Source organism: Sceloporus undulatus, chromosome 2, assembly GCF_019175285.1.
Source record: "Sceloporus undulatus isolate JIND9_A2432 ecotype Alabama chromosome 2, SceUnd_v1.1, whole genome shotgun sequence".
Classification (NCBI taxonomy): domain Eukaryota; kingdom Metazoa; phylum Chordata; class Lepidosauria; order Squamata; family Phrynosomatidae; genus Sceloporus; species Sceloporus undulatus.
The window spans coordinates 144,710,333-144,730,918 of NC_056523.1; the positions used below are offsets into that span (position 1 = coordinate 144,710,333).

At 41.3% G+C, this 20,586-nt stretch overlaps 1 protein-coding gene across 2 annotated transcripts in view; it reads left to right on the forward strand.

The window, feature by feature from the left end:
• The window catches only part of PGS1 (phosphatidylglycerophosphate synthase 1), a 44,999-nt gene that overhangs the window by 19,490 nt on the left and 4,923 nt on the right, over positions 1 to 20,586 (forward strand). For both annotated transcript variants that reach the window (XM_042452586.1, XM_042452584.1), the window contains exons 3-8: positions 537 to 614; positions 1,425 to 1,524; positions 2,737 to 2,926; positions 8,719 to 8,897; positions 13,942 to 14,475; positions 19,238 to 19,386. In XM_042452586.1, the coding sequence (XP_042308520.1) occupies positions 537 to 614; positions 1,425 to 1,524; positions 2,737 to 2,926; positions 8,719 to 8,897; positions 13,942 to 14,475; positions 19,238 to 19,386 (1,230 nt within the window). The remainder of the gene's footprint in view (positions 1 to 536; positions 615 to 1,424; positions 1,525 to 2,736; positions 2,927 to 8,718; positions 8,898 to 13,941; positions 14,476 to 19,237; positions 19,387 to 20,586) is intronic.

Consider the following 20,586-nt stretch of genomic DNA (forward strand, 5'->3'; position numbering starts at 1 on the left):
TGAAGTATGCCTGCACTTTCTCTTACAGAATTAGGGTGACACTTAATGTAGGTGCCTAGGGACATGTTATAAATTCAGCTTCCTATATCTAGATTCCTTGTTAGATTAATGTATTACTATTATTTCAGTGACATGAAGGCTTTGTGTTGTGGCTACCTGAAAGCCAGCTATGTCTTGCATTTTACCTCTTAATGTATCCACCTCCACCATCAAGAGTTTCTAGAACAGCCACCCCCAACCTGACAACTGATTGGAGATGGTGGGAGGGCTGCTATAGTCTGGGTCTGTCTTTCTCACCACCTTCTATTTCACTGAACTAGATATGCATGTACAGGTTGTCTGTCTTTCCCAGCTCAACAATATCTATCCCCAGCTCACTTATGGTCAATGTTTACTAGTAATAGGATTTTTTTTTTAAAAAAAAATCAGATATGCTTGATTCCCGTCACTAAGTACTCATTGTATACTCATTGGGTGTTTCACTTGATAGACAAATGAGGAAATCTGAATGTCTTTCTCCCTCTCGTGTCTTTCAGAGACAGATTAAGATGGCCAAACATCGAGTAGTTCTGGCTTCACTCTACCTTGGAACAGGACCCCTGGAACAGGAACTAGTAAGTGGAAGGGGCTGTGGGTTGTTGAGAAGATTTGGTTGAGAGATACCCTAACTGAAGCCTTTCTTGGAGATGGTCCCCAATCTTTTATTTCTACTTATTTTTGTTATACGTACCTTTGTGCTAAGAGTTTTTTGTGGTGGCATTAGCAATGCTTTGGAGTATTATAAAGTGAACGTTTTGTGTGTTGTTACAGTTTTCATAGCTTTGCAGATTACTAAGTAATCCTCATGGATTACTTTGCTGCTCTCTGCCTTTATTTTCAGCGACAGCCAGTATACCCTACAGGTATGCCAGTTTGTATTGTATGTAGTATGTATCAACTGTTGGAAGGAGTCTGTCAACACAATATTTTGCTTTCATTCCTTTTCTTTGAGTAAATACTCATTGTTCTCCCTTATATTGCTTTAACCTTTTCTTAGTTTTACTTCCAACTAATGAGGAATTGTGTCATTAGTCTGTGGTGAGATCAGTATTAAAGGCATATTAAATGTTCTAAATTGCTTTCTTTGTACTTTTATGTCAATGTTTTTGTAGAGTGTTAATATATTTGTCATAGGAAAATAATTTACATAGAAACTACTATTTCCTTCCCTTCTTTGGGTGGAAATGAGTGGTAGCTGTCTATCTAACCATGATGGCTGTGTTGTATCCTGAGGATTATTTAGGAACTGAGTGTACTCAGAAAATTGATGTGCAGTGTATGGTTTTGTTTATCTTATATTGCACATGCTTGACTTCTGAGCATGTGGCATGCTTGAGATAAAAGCTTCTTGTGCTTTCATGCCTATGGTATTTCTTTTCTTTCAGGTGGATTGCATTGAAATGGCTTTGGAGAGGTCCTTGCAGGGATGTGGGACTTCCAGTCTTACAGTATCTATTCTCCTTGACTTCACAAGAGGATCTCGGGGTATGTCTGTGTCTGTTTGGTCACAGTGGTTTTTTTTCATGTACCCTAGTTTAATTTGCTAAGTCTTTGCTGAAAAGTTCTGTGTTTACAAGCTCTTCAAATTAAGAACCTTGGACTTTTTTTTTTTTTTTTTTTTTTTGTAAAAGGTAATCAGAAGCTCAAAGTTTCCTGATAGTAGCATCTCTCTCAACTAGGACTAAGCCTTAAGACTTCAGTTTTTCTTCCCTCTTTGGGTCCAAAGCAGGGAAGTAACTACTTACAAGAAATGAGTTACTCTCTCCTCTACATATGTATAACTGTGTTATATTACTCTTGTAATTTGTTGAGGGCTAATCACCCTTTTTGCAGTATAACTTTAAAAATTACTTCTATAGGTATAGCTTCACTAAAAGGTGGAGAGAGAATATAATAGGGTTCAATCATTGCCTGGTACTGTGCGTTCTGTTGTTTAACTCTCTTCCTCTGTATTGTGTGGATTGTTGCTGGAATGGGAGTATGTATTTGTAAGTGTTGATGTGTGAATGTGCACATTCATACATCTTTTTTGTTGCCATGAACTTAGCTGCCTGGTTCACTTTTTTCCAAGTTGGAAGAACATGACTACAGTAGAGTGCTCTTATGTGGCTTTATGAATCATTATCATCAACAATAACATTGCTGTTACTCATGCAATAGCTCCTTGTCCTCCTCCTTGTTGGATTTTGGATGTTCTCAGAATTTACTGTCCATGCTTAGGCCTGATTAGTCTAAAACTTTTTAATTCTGAGCATTCAGATGATTCTCTGCTAAAGTAATTAAAATATGAAAAAATAGTTATTTTGAAAAAAATGCAAGTAAAGAGTTACTTTTAAATATTGTAACTATAAAAATAACTGACCTCTGGGGTGAGCGTGAGTGTTGTACCTATAGCAGTTCCTAAGTACCTTAAAAAGCAACTTTCTGAGCTCTGCTGCAATTTTACCTTGCTATGGTTGGTAACCAGATTGGAGATGCAGGTGTTCTTCCTGCTGTCACTATTCTGCTGGAAGAAGATATAGGCCTGTCAGTCCTGATAAGCAGTATCCATTCACTGATAATTTTGAAATGCTAAAAATTAAGTGTTAACAAGAATGACTTAAAGAAGAAGGCCATTTCAATATCAATAGATAAAATGTGACAGAAATTGTTGTATTATTGGAGACTGCAGGAAATCTGTTTCCTTCTGTGTTCCAGGCCGGAAGAACTCTCGGACCATGCTCCTTCCACTCCTGAAGAGATTTCCTGAGCAGGTCCGTGTCTCTCTCTTTCACACTCCTAATCTGCGTGGTCTTCTCAGACTCCTAATCCCTGAGCGTTTCAATGAGACCATTGGGTTGCAGCATATCAAGGTCTATCTCTTTGATGATAATGTGATCTTGAGTGGGTGAGTTCCTTGTTACAAGGAAAAAAATGGTTAAAATCCTAGGGTGGGGCATATATGGGTGAATTTTATGAACTCCACTGAACAAGAATGAGACTCAATAGTCAGAGCATACTGCAGACCTTACTAATTGTACTGTTGTTTTAACTGCCATCAATCCAACTTTACCTTATAGCAACCCTACGAATGAGAGACTTCCAGGTCACACTGTCATCAACAGCCCTTCTCAGGTCTTGCAAACCCAAGGCCATGGTTTCCTTGATTGAGTCTATCCACCAATAGTGGAGTCTTCTTCTTTTCGTACTGCCTTCTGTCTTAGCAAGCATTATTGCTTTTCCCAGTAGATAAGACCCCCACATCCTGTAGAGTGGGTTATGCTCCTCCGACTCACTCCAATAGGCAGGAAGTAAAAAGAGAGACCTTATGGTGACACCACATGGGTGGAGCTAACCCTAGAAGCTCAGTCTTGTCCTGCCTGTCACTCCAGTAGGATGTGTTTACTGTTGCTCTGCAACTTCTTCACTAGAGCCACTCCAGTACTTCCCTTCTTTTCTTTTCTCTTGCTGCCTTGGAAGCATGAAGAAAGACTTAATATGGCAAGGGCTCCCAGGATTGCAGAAAGGTCTTGGCTTTGCCAATGACTCTCCCTCTCCTCCAAAGCTGCCCCTTTTCATGGTGGGAGCACAGGAGATTTCTACAAACAGCTTGGCAGCACATGGGAGCCGTGGAAACAGATGGTGCGGGTTATCTCCTCCATGTCTCTGTTTCTCCACATCACCTCTGCCCAGCCCGTTTAGGTCCAGGGATTAGTGAGGAAACTGGTCAGAAGTTATGGAAACTTCCCTTCTCAGCTTCTCTGCCCAGCCCATTTAGGGCCAGGGTTCAGAGGACAGGACAGCCAAAAGCTATGGCAAAGAGTTTCTTGGCATCATCTCTGCCCAGCCTGAAAAAGGGCCAAAGAGGCAAGCCAGCCAGAAGACACAGGAAAAGGGGTGAGTACCAGGGACCCTCTCTCTCCAGCCACCAAGGAACCTTTGCCAGATCTAATGCCCTCACTCAGGGCAGGCATTGCCAAGAGGCCTCTGCCATTGCTACTGCCGGCACTGTGCCTAGCATAAGGTTTGGGACTCTGCCAGGAGGGCAGATGGGGGGGGGGGATAGGCTCTTGTTTTTCCCCTTCCTTCCCATCTCTGGCCCTAATGGCATTCAGGATCCCAACAGGTATGGGAGATCCTATTACAACCTGGGAAACACGTGGTGTTGTCAGGGCTCCTGCACATTCCTTTTCAGTTCTTCAAATGAGATGGTGTGGAAAGAATCAGAGGGCTCCTTCTCTGGCATGTACATGTTAGTATAATCAAATGTTGTGGTACACCCATTTTTCTTTAAGATCAATCCATGCTTTTTCATATCTATATACAATCAAATGCTTTGCTATAATTTACAGGGTACAGACTGATTTTCTTCTGGAATTGTGTGGAACACTGCATTATTCAACATAGGTTTACAAAATGATCCCTAGTGCTCCTACCTTTCCTATTTTTTACATTATCCCTAAATTCTGCAGGTATATTCTTCAGGTTGTATTTTGCACATTGATTTGGTATTCTTTTTTATTTTTATTTTTTATAATCTTTATTAGTTTTTAAAATAACTCTTTAAAAAACATATCTATTATGAGATACAAAATATATATCGGAAATCTGTAAATTGCTTGTTACACAAAAAGAGTAATAAAAAGAAATTTCTACATTATCTTCTTTTTCTTCCTTCTTTCTAATGAGGTTCATCTGTTAATTTACACTATATTTTGATCACCCTATAATATAACACTATAAATTACATAAAGTTCTGGTAAACATAAAACATAAACATACTTCCACTAACATGAAGTATTCATAATCTTAGCATGATTACAAAGTCTTTCCGATTCAGATATAATAAATGTCAATATCTTTATTTTCCTTTTCCTTTTGTTTACTCCAGACCAATTGTAAAGTCATTTCCCTGTTTTGATTTCAGATATTTTATCAGAGGTCTCCATTGTTCTTCGAATTTACTCATAGATTCCTTTTAACTGTATTTTCCGGCGTATAAGATGACTTTTTACCCCTGTCTTATACGCTGGGTTCTGACCACAGAGACAGGCGAATGGTGTAGCCACCTCTCTGTCTCTGGGGTCCTTGTGGTTCCTGTCCCAGTAGGCACCGCGGCCGGGCTCTCTCTCACCGCCATTGCTGAAAAAGGCGGCAGAGAAGCGGCTCCAGAGCCGGTCGGGCTGAGGGAAAGAGCTGACCCCTTATGCCTTGCCGCCACCGCCCGGAATACTCCACTCCTCCAGCGGCTTCCATGGCGGACTTCTGACACGTGGTGAGAGAGAGCCCGGCCGCAGTACCCGCCTTCCAGGCCTCCACAGAGGCCCCCTCAAGCTGGCACATGTGGGCACGAGACCCCCTTAATTCGGTCTATAGGAGGCCAGGGACTCTGCCTGCCTGCGACTTGGGGGTCGTCTTATACGCCCAGTTGCCTTATACGTCGGGAAATACTGTAATTAAATATGTTAACGTACCAATTTCTATAACCTCATACAATTTCATCAGCCAATCATTTGAATTCGTTATTATTTTCTGTTTCCATTTCTGTGCATACAACATTCTTCCTGCTGTAATCATATAAAACATCTTTTTACCATATTTATGTTCCAGTTCTTCATTTAAAATTATGTTCAATAAGTACATTTTTGTATCCTTCTCTAGTTTTTCTTGCAGTATTATTTGTATTAATTTGTGTATTTTGTTCCAGTATTTTCTTGCCATCGTACACCTTCACCACATATGATATACCAGTCTTTTTTCCACATTTCCAGCAAATCTTATTAACCTTTTTAAACATTTTTGACATTTTGTAGGGTATATAGATAGCTTGAGTCTTATCATTAGCCACAGTGATACTCTTAGTTGTTCTCTGCTGTACCCCAATAGCTCACTGAATATTTTTGACCTGGGAGTCTCATCTTCTGGCATTTCTATCAGTTGAGATTGTGTTATCATAGGTTTTTCATGGTAAACGACATTAAAAAGGGGTTTACCATTGCTTTCTTCTGAGCAGTACTGACAAAGGTTAGCTACAGTGTCACTGCTGTTGTCTCTGAGAGATACTCTGCCAGTGACACCCTGCACTAGTGCTGCTGTCAAGTAGCTGTTTGGCATCTTTAGTCTGGCTCCTCATTAAAAGCCTGTCTGACATGGGAGACTCCCCCAGTAGCAGTGCTCCTGTCAGCAGGAGCACATAATTCCCCCGCCATGGAAAGATGATCCCATGTTGGGAGATTATACTGTGCAGTAGCTTTGTTTTTCACCTTACCATTATGGCAGCATTACCACAATTGCTGTTTCTGAAGATGTATCCCCTGGATTTCTCACATCTTAGCTTAGTAAGATTGAAGAGGAGGGTTAAAGAGGCAACCTCTGCCTATATGTATTTATTAGCTTCCTTTATATCTATTTTTATACATGCTTTTCTGTCAGCTTTGTCACACATATATGGCGTGGAATATAGGTATGCTCTTTTTTCCTGCAGTGTGCAGAGGGTATCCTGGGTTGGTTCAATATTGCACTCGCTCATCTAGGCAAGCTCTCCAGCCAATAACTTTGCCACCCAATGAAGGGAGGGCAGGATCTCTTTGTGTGCTTAATCTGTTGCCTGCCTCCCCTTGGAATGAGAGCTCCACATATCTCTCACTTTGTCACTAATGAATGCCTCTGCATCTCTCTTCCTGCTCTCATCTTCCTTTCCTTTGTCTTTCAGATTTGCCTCACAAAATAAGCTCTTCCATCTGTTATTCTTTTGCTCCTCGCTCCCCCCCCTCTTCACCACCACCTCCCCCATTGAGTGGCCTATGCACTATGCAGGGGGAGGATTCCAGCCCAGGCATGTAGAGGGACATGCCTAATGCAAAATAGGAGCCACTTCAGTTCCCTCAGTTAATAGTCAGCAGTCAGCCACTCCTGCATTCACTACACTGGACAAGCTGCTCCTAGGCTCTCGGGGAAAACTCTAGAATGGGGGAATTATCTTCAGCACCAGCAACAGGGATGAGTGGTCCAAGAGCCCTACTTCCCACCCCTGTCAGTCTCCCTTCTGGGTCAGCAAGCTCATAACCTTGGACTTCCTAGCTTGGCTGAAAGAGGTTGATGGCCTCTGGGGAACAGGGATCCCCAGGAGGGGGGAAGAGGAGAAGGGGCCTTGTCCCGTGGCAGCATGACTAGGAAGCCCTCATATGGCAGCAAGCTCTCAATCTTGAAACACTGCTGCTATGCAAGTAAATCTTCTCTCTTCCCCAAAGAGAGCTAAAAGGGGCTCCAAGGTGGGGAGACAGCATGGCTGGTTCAAAAGGGACTCATGGGCCTTCCCCTTGACTCATTCCTCAGCATACGAAGGTGAAAATTCCTCCTGGTCCCTCTTGGGTCCAGGCAAAGAGGAGAGGTAACTCTAATGGGGTTGGGTGGGAGTTGAGTGGCAAGAGGATCCCAATCCATTTTTTTAACCAGGGGGCTTTTCAAGTCCTCCTTAGCAAAGCTGCAAAAGCCTTGGCTTTACCCACCAAGGACTCTCTAGTCCCTTTGGCAGATTCAGACTGGCTGTATCAAGGTCTAGATGGTGGCATCAGACCCAGCACCCTGAAGCGCCAGCTGGTAGTCATTTTGGGTTTTGAGAGGAAGCCTGTGTCACACCACCTACATGTTCAGACATTTTCTGAAAAGGGCTTTCTCAGATCTCACACATTCCCTTCTTTATAGCTGGGTTTGGTGCTGAGAGCTCTAATTGCCATCAGTCCCACTTAAGCATCTCTTCCTAGTTGTCATCACCTTGGCCCTCAGGGTTACTGAGCTGGAGACATGCTCTGCCAGTCTGGAATTCTGTCACTTCCATCCTGACATAGTCCTAACTTTGCTTTGTGAGGTGAATTCAGCCTTCCACAGATCACAGGATCTTATCCTCTCAACCTTCTGCCCAAACCTTAATAGATTGCTGGAGAAGAAATGACACAAACTAGACATTATTAGGAGGACATTAAAATATACCTTAATGGCAGAGAATCATTCAGAACTTGTAGTTCTCTCTTTTTCTCTTTCCAAGCATGCTCCCCGGAGCATAGTATTTCCGAGTTCACCCTAGTCATATGGATTAGGTCTTGTATTGCCACATGCTATGATTGAGTAGGTAAACCCCTCCCTCTGGTTACCACAGCCCCATTCCACCAGAAGTGTGGCTGCCTTCCCATCCATGATGTCCTCTGCACACCACAAAAGAAAGAATTCTTAGCATTCACCATGAGACAATCATTCTGTATGGTGTGGAGAGGACATTATGCCCCTCCTGCTACAGGGTCTTTCTCAAGGGGTGGGGCGACCCAGTTTCCCTCCTTTTGAGCCATTCACCCCGGGAGGTGTTCCACTGTGTATGATAGTTTTCCTCTTTTCATTTGTTTCTTTCTCCACTCCCAGGAGGAATCAATTCATCTGTTGTTTCCTTTAGCCTCCTAGCAGGGGATATTGAATTCTCCACCTGGCTCGTAAGTGGGCACACAAGGGGAGTTCCCCCTCCCATCAGTGGGGGGCCAGAGCTTCAAACTGATTAGTTGGAGAGTTTGCATATTGGAGGGAGTGGGAAGACCCATTCCAAGATGTCCTTTGCACATCATGTAGAATGATAATCTCTTGGTAAGTGGCAACGATTATTTCTACTGGCACTCTTACCTAGCTGTTGATGTCTTTCCTCTTTTCTTGTTGCAGGGCCAACTTGAGTGACTCCTACTTTACCAATCGTCAAGACCGATATGTGTTCCTTCAAGATTCCCCTGAGATTGCAGATTTCTTTAGTGAGCTAGTAGATGCTGTTGGGGATGTGTCCTTGCAGTTACAGCAAGATGATACAGTCGAGGTGGTGGATGGGATGGTGCACCCTTACCAAGGTAGGAGCATTATTAGTGGAGTCACATGCCCTTTCAGCACACAATGTCCAGGTAAGCCAAGAGCTGTGCAGCCCAAGTAAGCTTCTAATTGTGTACCTCTAGGCTTTAAGGCACAAGCAAACTTACCCCAAGTATTTCCAAAGGAAAAGCCATTTCTATGGACAGAGAGGCTCTAGGGTTGACTCTTGGCCTGATGTCTGGAGGTGTGTGTCTTTGGTGTGGTTGGATGGGAATAATTCTTAGAAAGGAGATAAGTCTAGCCACTGGATATTGGGTTTGCCTCCTTGACAAGTATGACTATCAGAGTTTTAAACACAGTGGGAAACTGACATATACTCTTAGCGGTGTCACCTGATGATGAGATTATTGATGATAGAAAGGATTTGTCAACAGATGGCATTGTAGCTAAGGAGATGTTGGTAGTTCAACAGCTTTTATTCTTAATGTTTGGGTGTGCTATGGATTGTAAGCTTGTGCTTAACATGTTGATTGCTAGATTAATTCTATTCTAGTAAATAGGTTTGCAATCTTGTATTCAGATGTTTCCTGGAAAACCAAGAAGTATGGATCAGAGGGAAGGTTTTTTAAAGTATAGTTTCCCCAGTATCACCTTAAAGTATTTCCTAAATAATTTGTGTATGAATACATATGTTCTGGTTATCATCGTGTACTCAATGAGAGAATATTTTGCATGCCACATTTATCAGGAGAATATTGTTCCTCAGTTATAGCCTGAAGACCTTTAATATAAGATGTAAGATATTAGGTTGTCACCCTCCTTTGAAAGATCTTTTCCAAGTACCAGCAAGAGTTCAACTGTATTCCCAGTAGCAGAGCTGCTGAGATTTCTATGATCAAGTGAGTTTCTGGAGAACAGATGCAGTGGGAATAGGTGAGGGAAGGACAGGCCTCCAGTGTTGATTTTCAGGATTAGCACACACAAAAACCTCATGCCCATCACAGATGTTAGCCTACAATTTCTTTCTTTTTTGTTGTTGTTGGTATGTAAATGTTTGTTCCACCTCCATTTAAACAGGTTTTTGTATTTGTTTTTTTTACTATAGGACTTCTCATTTTTGTCATTCACATACAGTAAATTCTGCTGGGTAAATGACAGATGTATGTGGAATTTACCTTGCATCAAGTGAGTTGTGATTGCTTTGGCAAGTGCTTTAGAGTGGACCCAATTTTTCCCATTGAAATTATTAGTGTAGTTTTCCATATTTTGGCTATTCTTCCATTCTCTTTCACCTGATGTCCCGTGTTAAGAATTTGGCCCTGAGCCTTGCACACAAGGAAGAGATGTGTGCATTCTTTGGAATATATGTAGTGCTTAGACAGACATTACTTGTAGCTGCTTCATGCTAAGAACTGAAGGGTTACCAGTAGCTTCTCCTGGTTTGGAATGTGACCAAGTACTCAGACAAAATAAGAATAGTTTTATATAGAAGGGTATTCTGCCAGGTGATTTACCTTTGTTAATATGCCATAACTGGGGTGAGCAGTTGGGATTCTGACAATGAGTGAAACCCTTTTTTCAAAAGTAAGGCAGTAGAAATGTTTGCTCCCATCAAAAATTTAATATCTTCTTGGTGAGTTCATATAGTCTTATAAAAAAGCTTGAATATTGCTGTTTTTTTTATTAAAAAAACTGGACAGATAGAATTATTTTCCTTGTTCCTTTCTCCTTCTGTATAGTGTAGCACTTAACCAAGTTAACCAAGTGTGACAGTCTAGAACTCTTTGTTCAAAATAACAATGGCAGTTATGTTGCTTCTGACAGTGACTGTATAATTACTTCATAACTGTTAGTTTAAAATTGCAAAATAATGAGCTTATTTTAGAATTTTGCAGAACTCTCCCTCAAATTGGACCTTAAGTTAGCATGCACACAAAGCTGAGATGGTGGTGGTTGTGGTAGAGAAGTGGAAAAGATCTTGCTGGTAAGAGTAGTCCATTATGAATGGGACAGTCTTAAGATGGAAGTATTGGAAGCTGTTAGGAGACTGAGGTAACTGTGCTACATACACATATTTGGGCATAAATGATGCTTTGCTAACATAAGGACTACCATGTTTTCCTTTTTTCTCTGTGTCCTAATTAGTATTGGGGACAGATCTGCAGGATTTTATATTTTCAGACAAGTTAGCTATTACTTTGTGGTTGTGTGTGTGTGTGCATGCATGTGCCTTCAGGTTGTCCATTGAGATACAACAACCTAATGAATTTCATAGGGTTTTGTTATGCGTGAAACACTCAAGAGATACTTTGCCACTCCCTACTTCTACAATACAGCCTACAGCATCTGGTATTCCATGACAGTCTCCCTTTCAGTTGCTAACCAGGTCAGACCATGTTTAACTTCGGGGATGTTCCCACTAGGTGAAACCCCGCGTTCTAAATCGAATCCAAGGAGTGGCGTTCCTATTAGGATCCGATTTAAACCTAGAACGGTTCTAGAGCAACTCGCAATCGTCCCCACTACAAATCGAATCGTAGAGCGGAATAAAATTTTGAATCGAGTTTTCGTCATTTACCGTGCGTTAAAAAAATACTAGGGTCTGACCTACGTTTTTCCATTGATTCGAGTTAGGAACCGGAGCATTTAAATAGGAACGACAGCCTTTGAAATTGGGTTAGATGGATGGGAGGAGCGGAGTGCGATGGGGCTGGCCTTGGGGGAGTTGCCCTTTCTGTCCCCATCCGTCGTGGCTGTCGCCATTTTTGCTTCCCTCACCCCTTTGTCCGCTGTGGTCTTTCAATAAGAGATAAGGATTTTTTTTATTTTTTATTTTAATGGTTTACAGGCGCTTAATCTCTTCAGCGCTTTAAGCACCTGAAGTCCCGGCTGCTCAAGCGCCTGCATCTGCAAAGGACTACAAGGCTTCCCCCGGTGGATTGCAACCTCCCCTCTGTGTGGGGAGAGCCCATTTCTAACGGAGGAGAGGCAGGAAGGGAAACCTCCTCTCGAAGAGGCATTCCCTGCCCGCTTGGGCTCTGATCTCACCCAGACAGGGAAGGGAAGGCTCCTCGTGAGGAGGCATCTGATCTCGCCCAGACAGGGAAGGGCTCTGATCAATTGGGGGGGGGAGGATAGAGCCTTTCCGTCTCTCTTTCTGAAATGGAATCTGCCTTCTCCTCCAACCCTGGAATGAGAATCTTTGGGAAGAGTGCTCCCTCCCTGCTTTTCCAGCAGCCTCCTTCATTGATCTCTGTGCTGTCTTGGGAGACATGAAGAGGGGATTCTGTCCTGCAAAACCTATCCCATAGTTCCTCTGGAAAGAGCTTGGGTTCCCAAAATTCGCTTTGCTAGAAGCCTCTCCCATTGATCTCTGTGCTCTCTGAAGGGATTCTCCCTGGCTGTCTTGGGACGTCTCTTGCTTTATTTGGCTTTCACTCTCTCCTCTCTCTTAGGTCTGCAGCCTTTTGACGCTGGGATCGTTCTCTTTTCCCCTTTTCTGTCTTGTGTCTCTATCCCACTTAAACTGACTGCCTTCTCCTCCTTGATCCCATTTTCCAACCCTGTGTGTGTGTTTGCACACATGTATATATATATGCATATGAGTGTGTGTGTGTGTGTGTGTGTGTGTGTGTGTGTATGTATATATAAGGTAATTATAAAGTAACAACTTTTTGAATTTATGAAAAAACCCTCATCTGTAGTTCCAAACCCACTGTAGAAATAATACAGTTTGAGACCCCTTAACCTGCCCTGGCTCAGTACTAAGGAATTATGGGAACTGTTGTGTTTGTGAGACATTTATCCTCCTCTGCCAGAGAGTGCTGGTGCCATAATAAACTACCATTCCCAGGATTCCCTAGCACTGAGTTATGGCAGTTAATATGGGGAGACGCAGAAGAGGACGTTTGAGCGATTAAGCGCCTTCATTGGTCCATTTGAAAAAAACCCCGCCAAAAATACATCAATTCACAAACAGTCAATGAAATGGAAACGATGCCAAAAGATAAATCGCTTCCAAATATTCTGGATTAACGTTACGACATTCTGACGTACTATTGATTGACAGCTCCAAATAAGATATGGAGGAGAAGAATCGATTTATATAAACACCATTTCATGCCAAGTAGGAACGCTTGCAGGTAAAAACTTCAATTTAAAAAACCAGATGGGAACGAAGAATAAAAGCGATCTGGAACGCGGGATAAGACCAGGGTTATTTTGAATCGGATCTATTAAAAACGTTGTATTTTAAATCGTTTCAAATCTTAAGTGGGAACATCCCCTTCCATAGTCAGTTGAGACCTGGTCCTTGGTCTTAGTATACTTCATTTCAATATGAGATTCCTTCCACTGAGCACAAGCTAACTTAATTAGAGCTCTGTATATGCTGTAATGTAACAACCAAAGTCTTGTTCTCAGAATATAATGTGGCTATTCTGTGATGGGCATGTGAATTTTGTTGTTGGGTAAAACAAAGGAGGATACATATTTGGAAAAGAAACCTAGCAATAGGCTTTACCCACAGAAGAAAGAAAACAGAATACTGTAGAAATTAATGAAATCTTCCATTTAGATACAAATCCCTCATTTTTTCTGATGAGTCCTGATTAAGAGGCTTCCTGTGATGACAATTCCCCCTTCCCGAAGGAAATATACTTGGTTAGCCATAGTGTGGGTTGGGAACTTCTCTGCTGTTCTTCAGTGAAATGCTGTTACTTTCACATCTGTACATGGTTTTCTGCATTTAAACCCAAGCTGTGATCATATAATATGCCTATTGTGTTTGTGCAATAGATGTAGAAAATGTCAGATGAATGGTAAGTCATCTTGAGTGGGAAGAAAGGGATACTCTAATCCTTCTGTGACCTGTTCTTGAAATTGCTTACAACATCCAGAATTGCTTATATCGTTTGGATAAAGGCTTATTTTGGGGCTTAAATATTCCTCGCTGTATTCTCGTGTCATATAGCATCTATGATTCTTGTCTTGTAGGGGATCATATTGGTATTATTTTGGTTTCTGCAGCTTTACAGGTAATGTTGTATACTGTTTTCCTTCACTATCATGTATTCCTTTCCTCAGGAGACAAAGTGGCTTATTGTGAAGCAGCAAATAGGAGAGTGATGGAAGTGATCAATTCTGCAAGGACCAAACAGGAGTGGCTGCACACTCAGACTTTCCATAGCAACAGTGCAGAAGAAGAAATTGCATTGTCCACAGACCCAAAGGCAACTGGTGATGGGCAGCCTGAACCAGACACATGGATTTATCCACTAATACAAATGAAACCATTTGGAATTCAGATAGATGAGATTGTCACAGAGACTCTCCTGATGGAAGTGGAACGAGGTGCTAGTGTTTATCTTACCACTGGCTACTTCAACCTCACAGAAGCATATATGGACCTGATTCTAGGCACCAGGGCAAAATATCAGATCCTCCTAGCTTCACCAGAGGTCAATGGGTTTTTTGGGGCCAAGGGTGTGGCAGGTGCTATCCCTGCTGCTTATGTTTACATTGAACGACAGTTCTTCAGTGAGGTGTGCTCTCTGGGTCAGCAAGAGAGAGTCCAGTTGCAGGAGTACTCTAGGAGTGGATGGACATTCCATGCCAAAGGTGAGATATTACAAAGAAAGAGCAATGAATACAGAACATGAAGACCTCTAAGAGCTTGCTTATTCATTCAGGTAGCTGAATACTTATGCTGAAGCTGATGATTAGGTTGCATTGAGTTCTGTATTATATCTACCTGCAACTTCCTGATGGGAAAATATCCTGTCACTTGCATAACATTTGCACAAAATCTCTTAGACTATCCTTGTTCATCTTGAATGATTTTGTTAATGGTGGTATTAGCAAGGCTTGAAACAGGAATCATAAGATAGTTGTTGTGTAAGAGATTTACAAAAAGATTTAAGCTACAGAGGCAATGTAGCATGTATGATTTAAACAGCATATCGAGTAATTTGCTGTTTCTCAACACCTTAGTGGCAGCAAAACTATTTTGGCATAATGTGAGCAGTTGGCTAGTTATGGTAGGGTTGGAATAACCACTCAATCAAGCTTTATAGCCATGTAAAATCTATCTTCAAGCCTAATATCTAAGATAGCAAAACAATACATAGTAACCAAATATAAGCTCCACAGGCAAGGGAGGAGGAGATGGAGTATATCCTTCTCATTTGTTGTGATATTGTTTCTTCATTTTCCTGTTGCAGTGGTATAGACAATTGGGAAAGCAGGAAGTTCTGTAAGCCAGTAGTTAGAAAGGATCTAAAGGTCATTTACAGTGTAACATTGTGCATGACAACTAATGCCCTGTGTTCTGAATTTTCCAACCCTTCCTCCAGTTCTCAGAGTAACAGTCTTTTGTTTCCTTCTGTGATGGAGAATGTATATAGTGGAGAAAGGTATTCTCCATTAATTCAGTGGCCAGACTTCTCTTTTGCTCTGGCCAGTGAGAATAGAAATGAATAAGGATGTCAGGGACACCAGGGAGAAGATCCTCCTTTCACCGACATATCATGGATGAATTCATTGTTGGGGTGTGGAGAAGACAAATGAGATTAACTGGTATGTCATAAAGATGTGGGTGTGAGATGTACAAAGATAGAAGTGGAGACATTAACCAGGGCTATCATATCGCCCCTTAATCTTCTCTTCTCCAGGCTAAACACACCCTGCTCCCTAAGTCATCCCTCATTGAGCATGGTTGCTAGACTTTTCACCATTTTAGTTGTCCTCCTTTGGACACGCTCCAGTTTCTCAACATCCTTTTTGAATTGTGGTGCCCAGAACTGGACACAGTATTCCAGGTGAGGCCTGTCCAAAGCAGAATACAGTGGCACTATTACTTCCTTTGATCTTGACACTATACTTCTATTGATGTTTTATTGAACCATTTCCTGTATTGCTATGTATTTTATATGTATTATCCTATTATTTCTTAGATTGTATGCCATAGGCAGGTTTACTCTTTTATATTTATTGTTTTTATGTACAGCGCTGTGCAAATCTACAGCACTATATAAAATAATAATAATAATAATAATAATAATAATAATAATAATAATAATAATAGAATCACATTGGACTTTTTAGCTGCCACATCACACTGTTGACAAAGGTGATATGATAGTCCTGTTTAAGTAATTGAAGCAGTGTCATACTGAGGATGGAGCAAGCTTGTTTGCTGCTGCTGTAGAGAATAGGACCCAGAACAATGGATGCAGGCTATAGGAAAAGATTCTACTTAAACATTAGGAGGAACGTCCTGACAGTGAGAGCTGTTCGACAGTGGAAGACACTCCCTCACAGTGTGGTGGAGCCTCCTTCTTTCGAGGTTTTTCAACAGATGCTGGATGGCCATTTGTTGGGGATGCTTTGGTTTTGTGTTCCGGCATGGCAGGGGGTTGGACTGGATGGCCCTTGTGGTCTCTTCCAACTCTGATTCTATTACTCAAGTTCAACTTGTGGTCTACTAGGACTCCTAGATGCTTTTTGGACGTAGTCTCATCAAGTCAGGTGTCCCCCATCCTATATCTATGCATTTCGTTGTTGCTGTTGTTGTTTTTACCCTAAATCTTACATTTCTCTATATTGAAATTCATTTTTAAAATTTGGCTCAGCTTTCTAATCTATTAAGGTCATTTTGAATTTTGATCCTGCCCTCTGGGGTATTAGCTATTCCTTCTAATTTGGTGTCATCTGCAAATTTGATAAGCATGCCCCCTATTCTTTCATCCAAGTTAACTGATAAAGATGTTGAATAGCACTGGGCCCAGAACCTTGTGGGACCCCACTGGTCACTTCTTTCCAGGATGAAACAGAACCATTGTTGAGCACCCTTTGTGTTCAGCCGGTCAACCAATTGCTAATTCATTTAATAGTTGCATTGACTAACCCACATTTTACTAGCTTGTTTGCAAGAATGCTGTTGGGTCCTTGTCAAAGGCCTTACTGAAATCAAGATATGCTATGTCTACAGCATTCCCTTCATCTACCAAGCTGGTAATTTTATTTTTTAAAAGAGAGAGATCAAATGTCCCTGATGTGTTTTCAGTTTAAGTGGAAATCATAGGATAATTGATTGTGCAAATAATTGGAAGAACATACACTGTGTTAAATTTCTAGTCTTTCTAAAGGGCTAGTCACACCCTTTAAATCTGGAAACGCCAGTATCCAATGTCAGGGTGTTACGGCAAATAAATGTGCTGCAATTCAGCCCCCCTGCACCAGCCCTGCTTATATGGACTGTCTCCTAGAAAATTAATTCTTAACATGTCCTATATCAGCCTTCCACAGTGGTATCCTCCAGATGCGTTAGATTATAGCTACCATTATCCAGCAAGCAAGGTTATTGCCAGTTCTGGTTGAAGATGAAGGGAACTACAGTTGGTTTGATTCCTTATCCATGTATTCAACCATCCATGATTGGAGAATATCTCTCTCTCTCTCTCTCTCTCATATCTTGATTTTGCCATTTTATATAAGGGACACCATTTTACTACACCATTGTTTTTAATGGAATTTGAGCCTCCATGGATTTTGGTATCCATGGGTGATCCTGGAGCCAAAACCCGAGCAGATAACGAGGACTCACTATATAATTCAACACATCTAGAGGGTGCCAGGTTGCAGAAGGTTGTCACCAAGGTAGAGATTCTGAATTCTTATCATTCTGTCACTAAAGGCCAGTGAGACTAAGCAACCTTGATGAATATTGGTAGTACTCCTGCTGTTTCAGCTTGTAGGCTCTGTTGCTGCTGGCTAACAATCGATTCAAAGAACTTTGCAAAGTAATGCAAAGGACTTTCAAGGGGATAGTAAACAGACAGTAAACTTAGGCACCCTGAAGTTCCCATAGTTTGCTTTTATTTGTACTGAGAAGCCCAAATTGTCACTTACTGTATATATAAGACTACAGTAAGCTGAGCAGGCTCTCCATTCTCTTGAGCATGTCCCAAAGGTCATGTCCTAGTAGGCTGAACTTCTCCTGGGATCCCTACTTTTGTTTGTCTGAGGCTTGCAGTTGTTAATGATTATGGGAATGCTGCTATCTTTCCTGCCTTTTTCCTGCAGAGCTTCTGGGAAGAGGTTTGGAGCTTGGTGTAGGGAGTGCTGCTGACTAAGCCCTATTCTCTTAAGAAAACACAGTCATATCTCTTCGCTCTGTTCTGTAATCACAGCCATGAGAAATGGCAAGAGAAGGGGCTGCACAGATCACAAAGAGCACTACTCACATTTGTGCTAGGATATCCTGCCAGCAGTCTTTTTAATGCAGTGTGACAGATCAGCATCTCTTCTTTAGCAGCAGCAGATCCCTTGCTTAAATCTTGGCTAGAGTAGGATAAAACATGGCTTCCCAAGGTCACTGCCTCCCCAGGCTCATCAAGTTTTTCCCATCCAAGAAGGGAGATATCGAACGAACATAGGACATTTGAGATTATGCTGGTATTGTTACCCTATCCTAAGCCATGCATAATTGTAGTCTGCCTGATTTTGTAAAACTAAAAATAAATGTGAAGCACATTTTAAAGCAATGGATAACAATCACTGGATAACAGTACCAAAGTAACTAAACTCCAGTATCCTGGGCAGTCAAGCTCTTCCATACCACATTTTATTTTTGCCAATAACAGTCACAGAGGCCTAAATCACCCTAGTGGTACCACATGTCAGTGCAGTCTAATATTAATACTTGGTCATTTGTCTTACATGCTTGCTCCTTTTCTCACGACGCTTTTCTGATTATGCCCTTGAAACTGAACAAGTACTCTAGTTCTGATGTAATCAGGAAACTTAAAACTGAACAAGCACCCATAAGGAATGCCTTTGGGTTGCAAATCAACTATCTGTTGAAATGGCTGCTGTAGTAAGTGCACATTATGTATTGATGTAAGTTTTATTGAGGTAGAATGTTATTTTCAATGGGAGGTATGACCGCTCCTGTTGAAGAAATAGATTGACAATAGAGATGCAGTCTTCTCTTTGCATAAGTACTGATCCCAAGGACTGGGATCCTTGCCACTGAGGCTGCTGTTAGTAGTGTAGCCACATGGAATAGGGAATGTGTGACCTTATTTGTCTTGTAGTGCAAAGATTCTATAAGTTGAGAATTTATTCTTCATAAGCGCAGTCAGATACTGCACTGGGTTTTATGCCAGGTCCTGGTGACTTGTATGATATTGTCACCAGGGAAGTTTGACTGTTTCCTGGTTGCTTAGTGGAGATCTGACCTCTTTACACTTCTGGTAAAACTAACAAAATATTTTGTTGCTTTTCCTTTCAAGAACAAACTATTGTTTGAAGTTCATAATAGCCACCATGGTCACTTCCTTTGTCTGAAGCATTTCCTTTCTCCTTTTTTTCACTGCAGGTCTCTGGCTGTACCTGGCAGGAAGCAGTCTGCCCTGCTTGACTTTAATTGGTTCTCCTAACTTTGGGTATAGGTCAGTTCATCGAGACCTGGAAGCACAAGTTGCAATAGTGACAGAAAACAAAGCTCTGCAGCAGCAGTTCCATCAGGTGTGTAAGCTATAGGCTGATCAGAATGCTTTGTATAATAATAGAAAGGGGGGGAATTTGGATGAAATCTTTGTTCCAAAACTGCAGCAGTTAAAAACTAAACTGAGGGAGGTTGCATGACATCCCATTTGTGGTCACAGTGCTGATCATGTATTCAAGTACAAGTTAAGTCTCTTTTATCTCAAATGTTTGGGACCTGAGGTGTTTGGGATTTTGGGGTTTTTTTGGGGGGTGGGCTTTTGGAATAGCTATGTTTGCATATTTATGCTTTATATACACATAACCTGAATTTTATACAACATTTTTAATAATTGTGTGGACAAAATAAAGTGTGCGTACATTGAACCAGCACTGTATCAGCCACTCATGAAAAAATTTTGGTTTTTGGAATAGTTCAGATTTCAGAATTTTGAATTAGAGATACAAAAACTGTAGCTACTGTAGACCACAATGTATCTGGAATAACATGGGGAAAATTTGAAAGTAAAGCCACCCAAGCAGTAATGCAATTTTATGTTTTTTTTCTTCTGATTTGGTGGTTGTCACCATCTGAGAGCAGCAGATGGAGAGTAGAGCATGCCACTGACTTCCTAAGAACAGTTTCTAGAACTGTTCCTAGTATCCATTCATTCTCAGTATCCCCTGGTATATAACTAATCCACAGCCTGTTGAGTTTTATAAGAAAAGATAACGATTTCTATCTGCTTCCTGGTTTCCTTCCTTCCCATAAATCTCATCCTTTCAGTAAATAAATGCTAGTGTTTCCTTTTAATGTGTTGTTATTGTGGGTTTTAATTTAGATTTCTGGTTTTTAAGGTTAATAACAATGATGACTGCTCTGGGCTTGTAGTATTTTCTTCTGCTACAGTACATTTCAGATTGGTTTGTTAGTATCTATATGCTTGCATTTTCATTATTTATTAAAGTATTATGAGTATCAAAAGCTGATCTAAAGTTTTAGTAAGAAGTGTTGAATAAAAAGCTGCATTCTTTCCTGGAAGTGGGGAACCTAGAAACTGTAGTGCATACGCTGGTAACCTCTTGACTCGATTTCTGTAATGCACTCTACATGGAGCTACCCTTGTGCTTAGTTTGGAAACTCCAGTTAGTTCTGAACATGGCAGCCAGGCTGATTACTGGTAAAACCAGAAGCGATCAAATAACACCTATTCTAAAAATCGCTTCACTGGCTGCCTATTA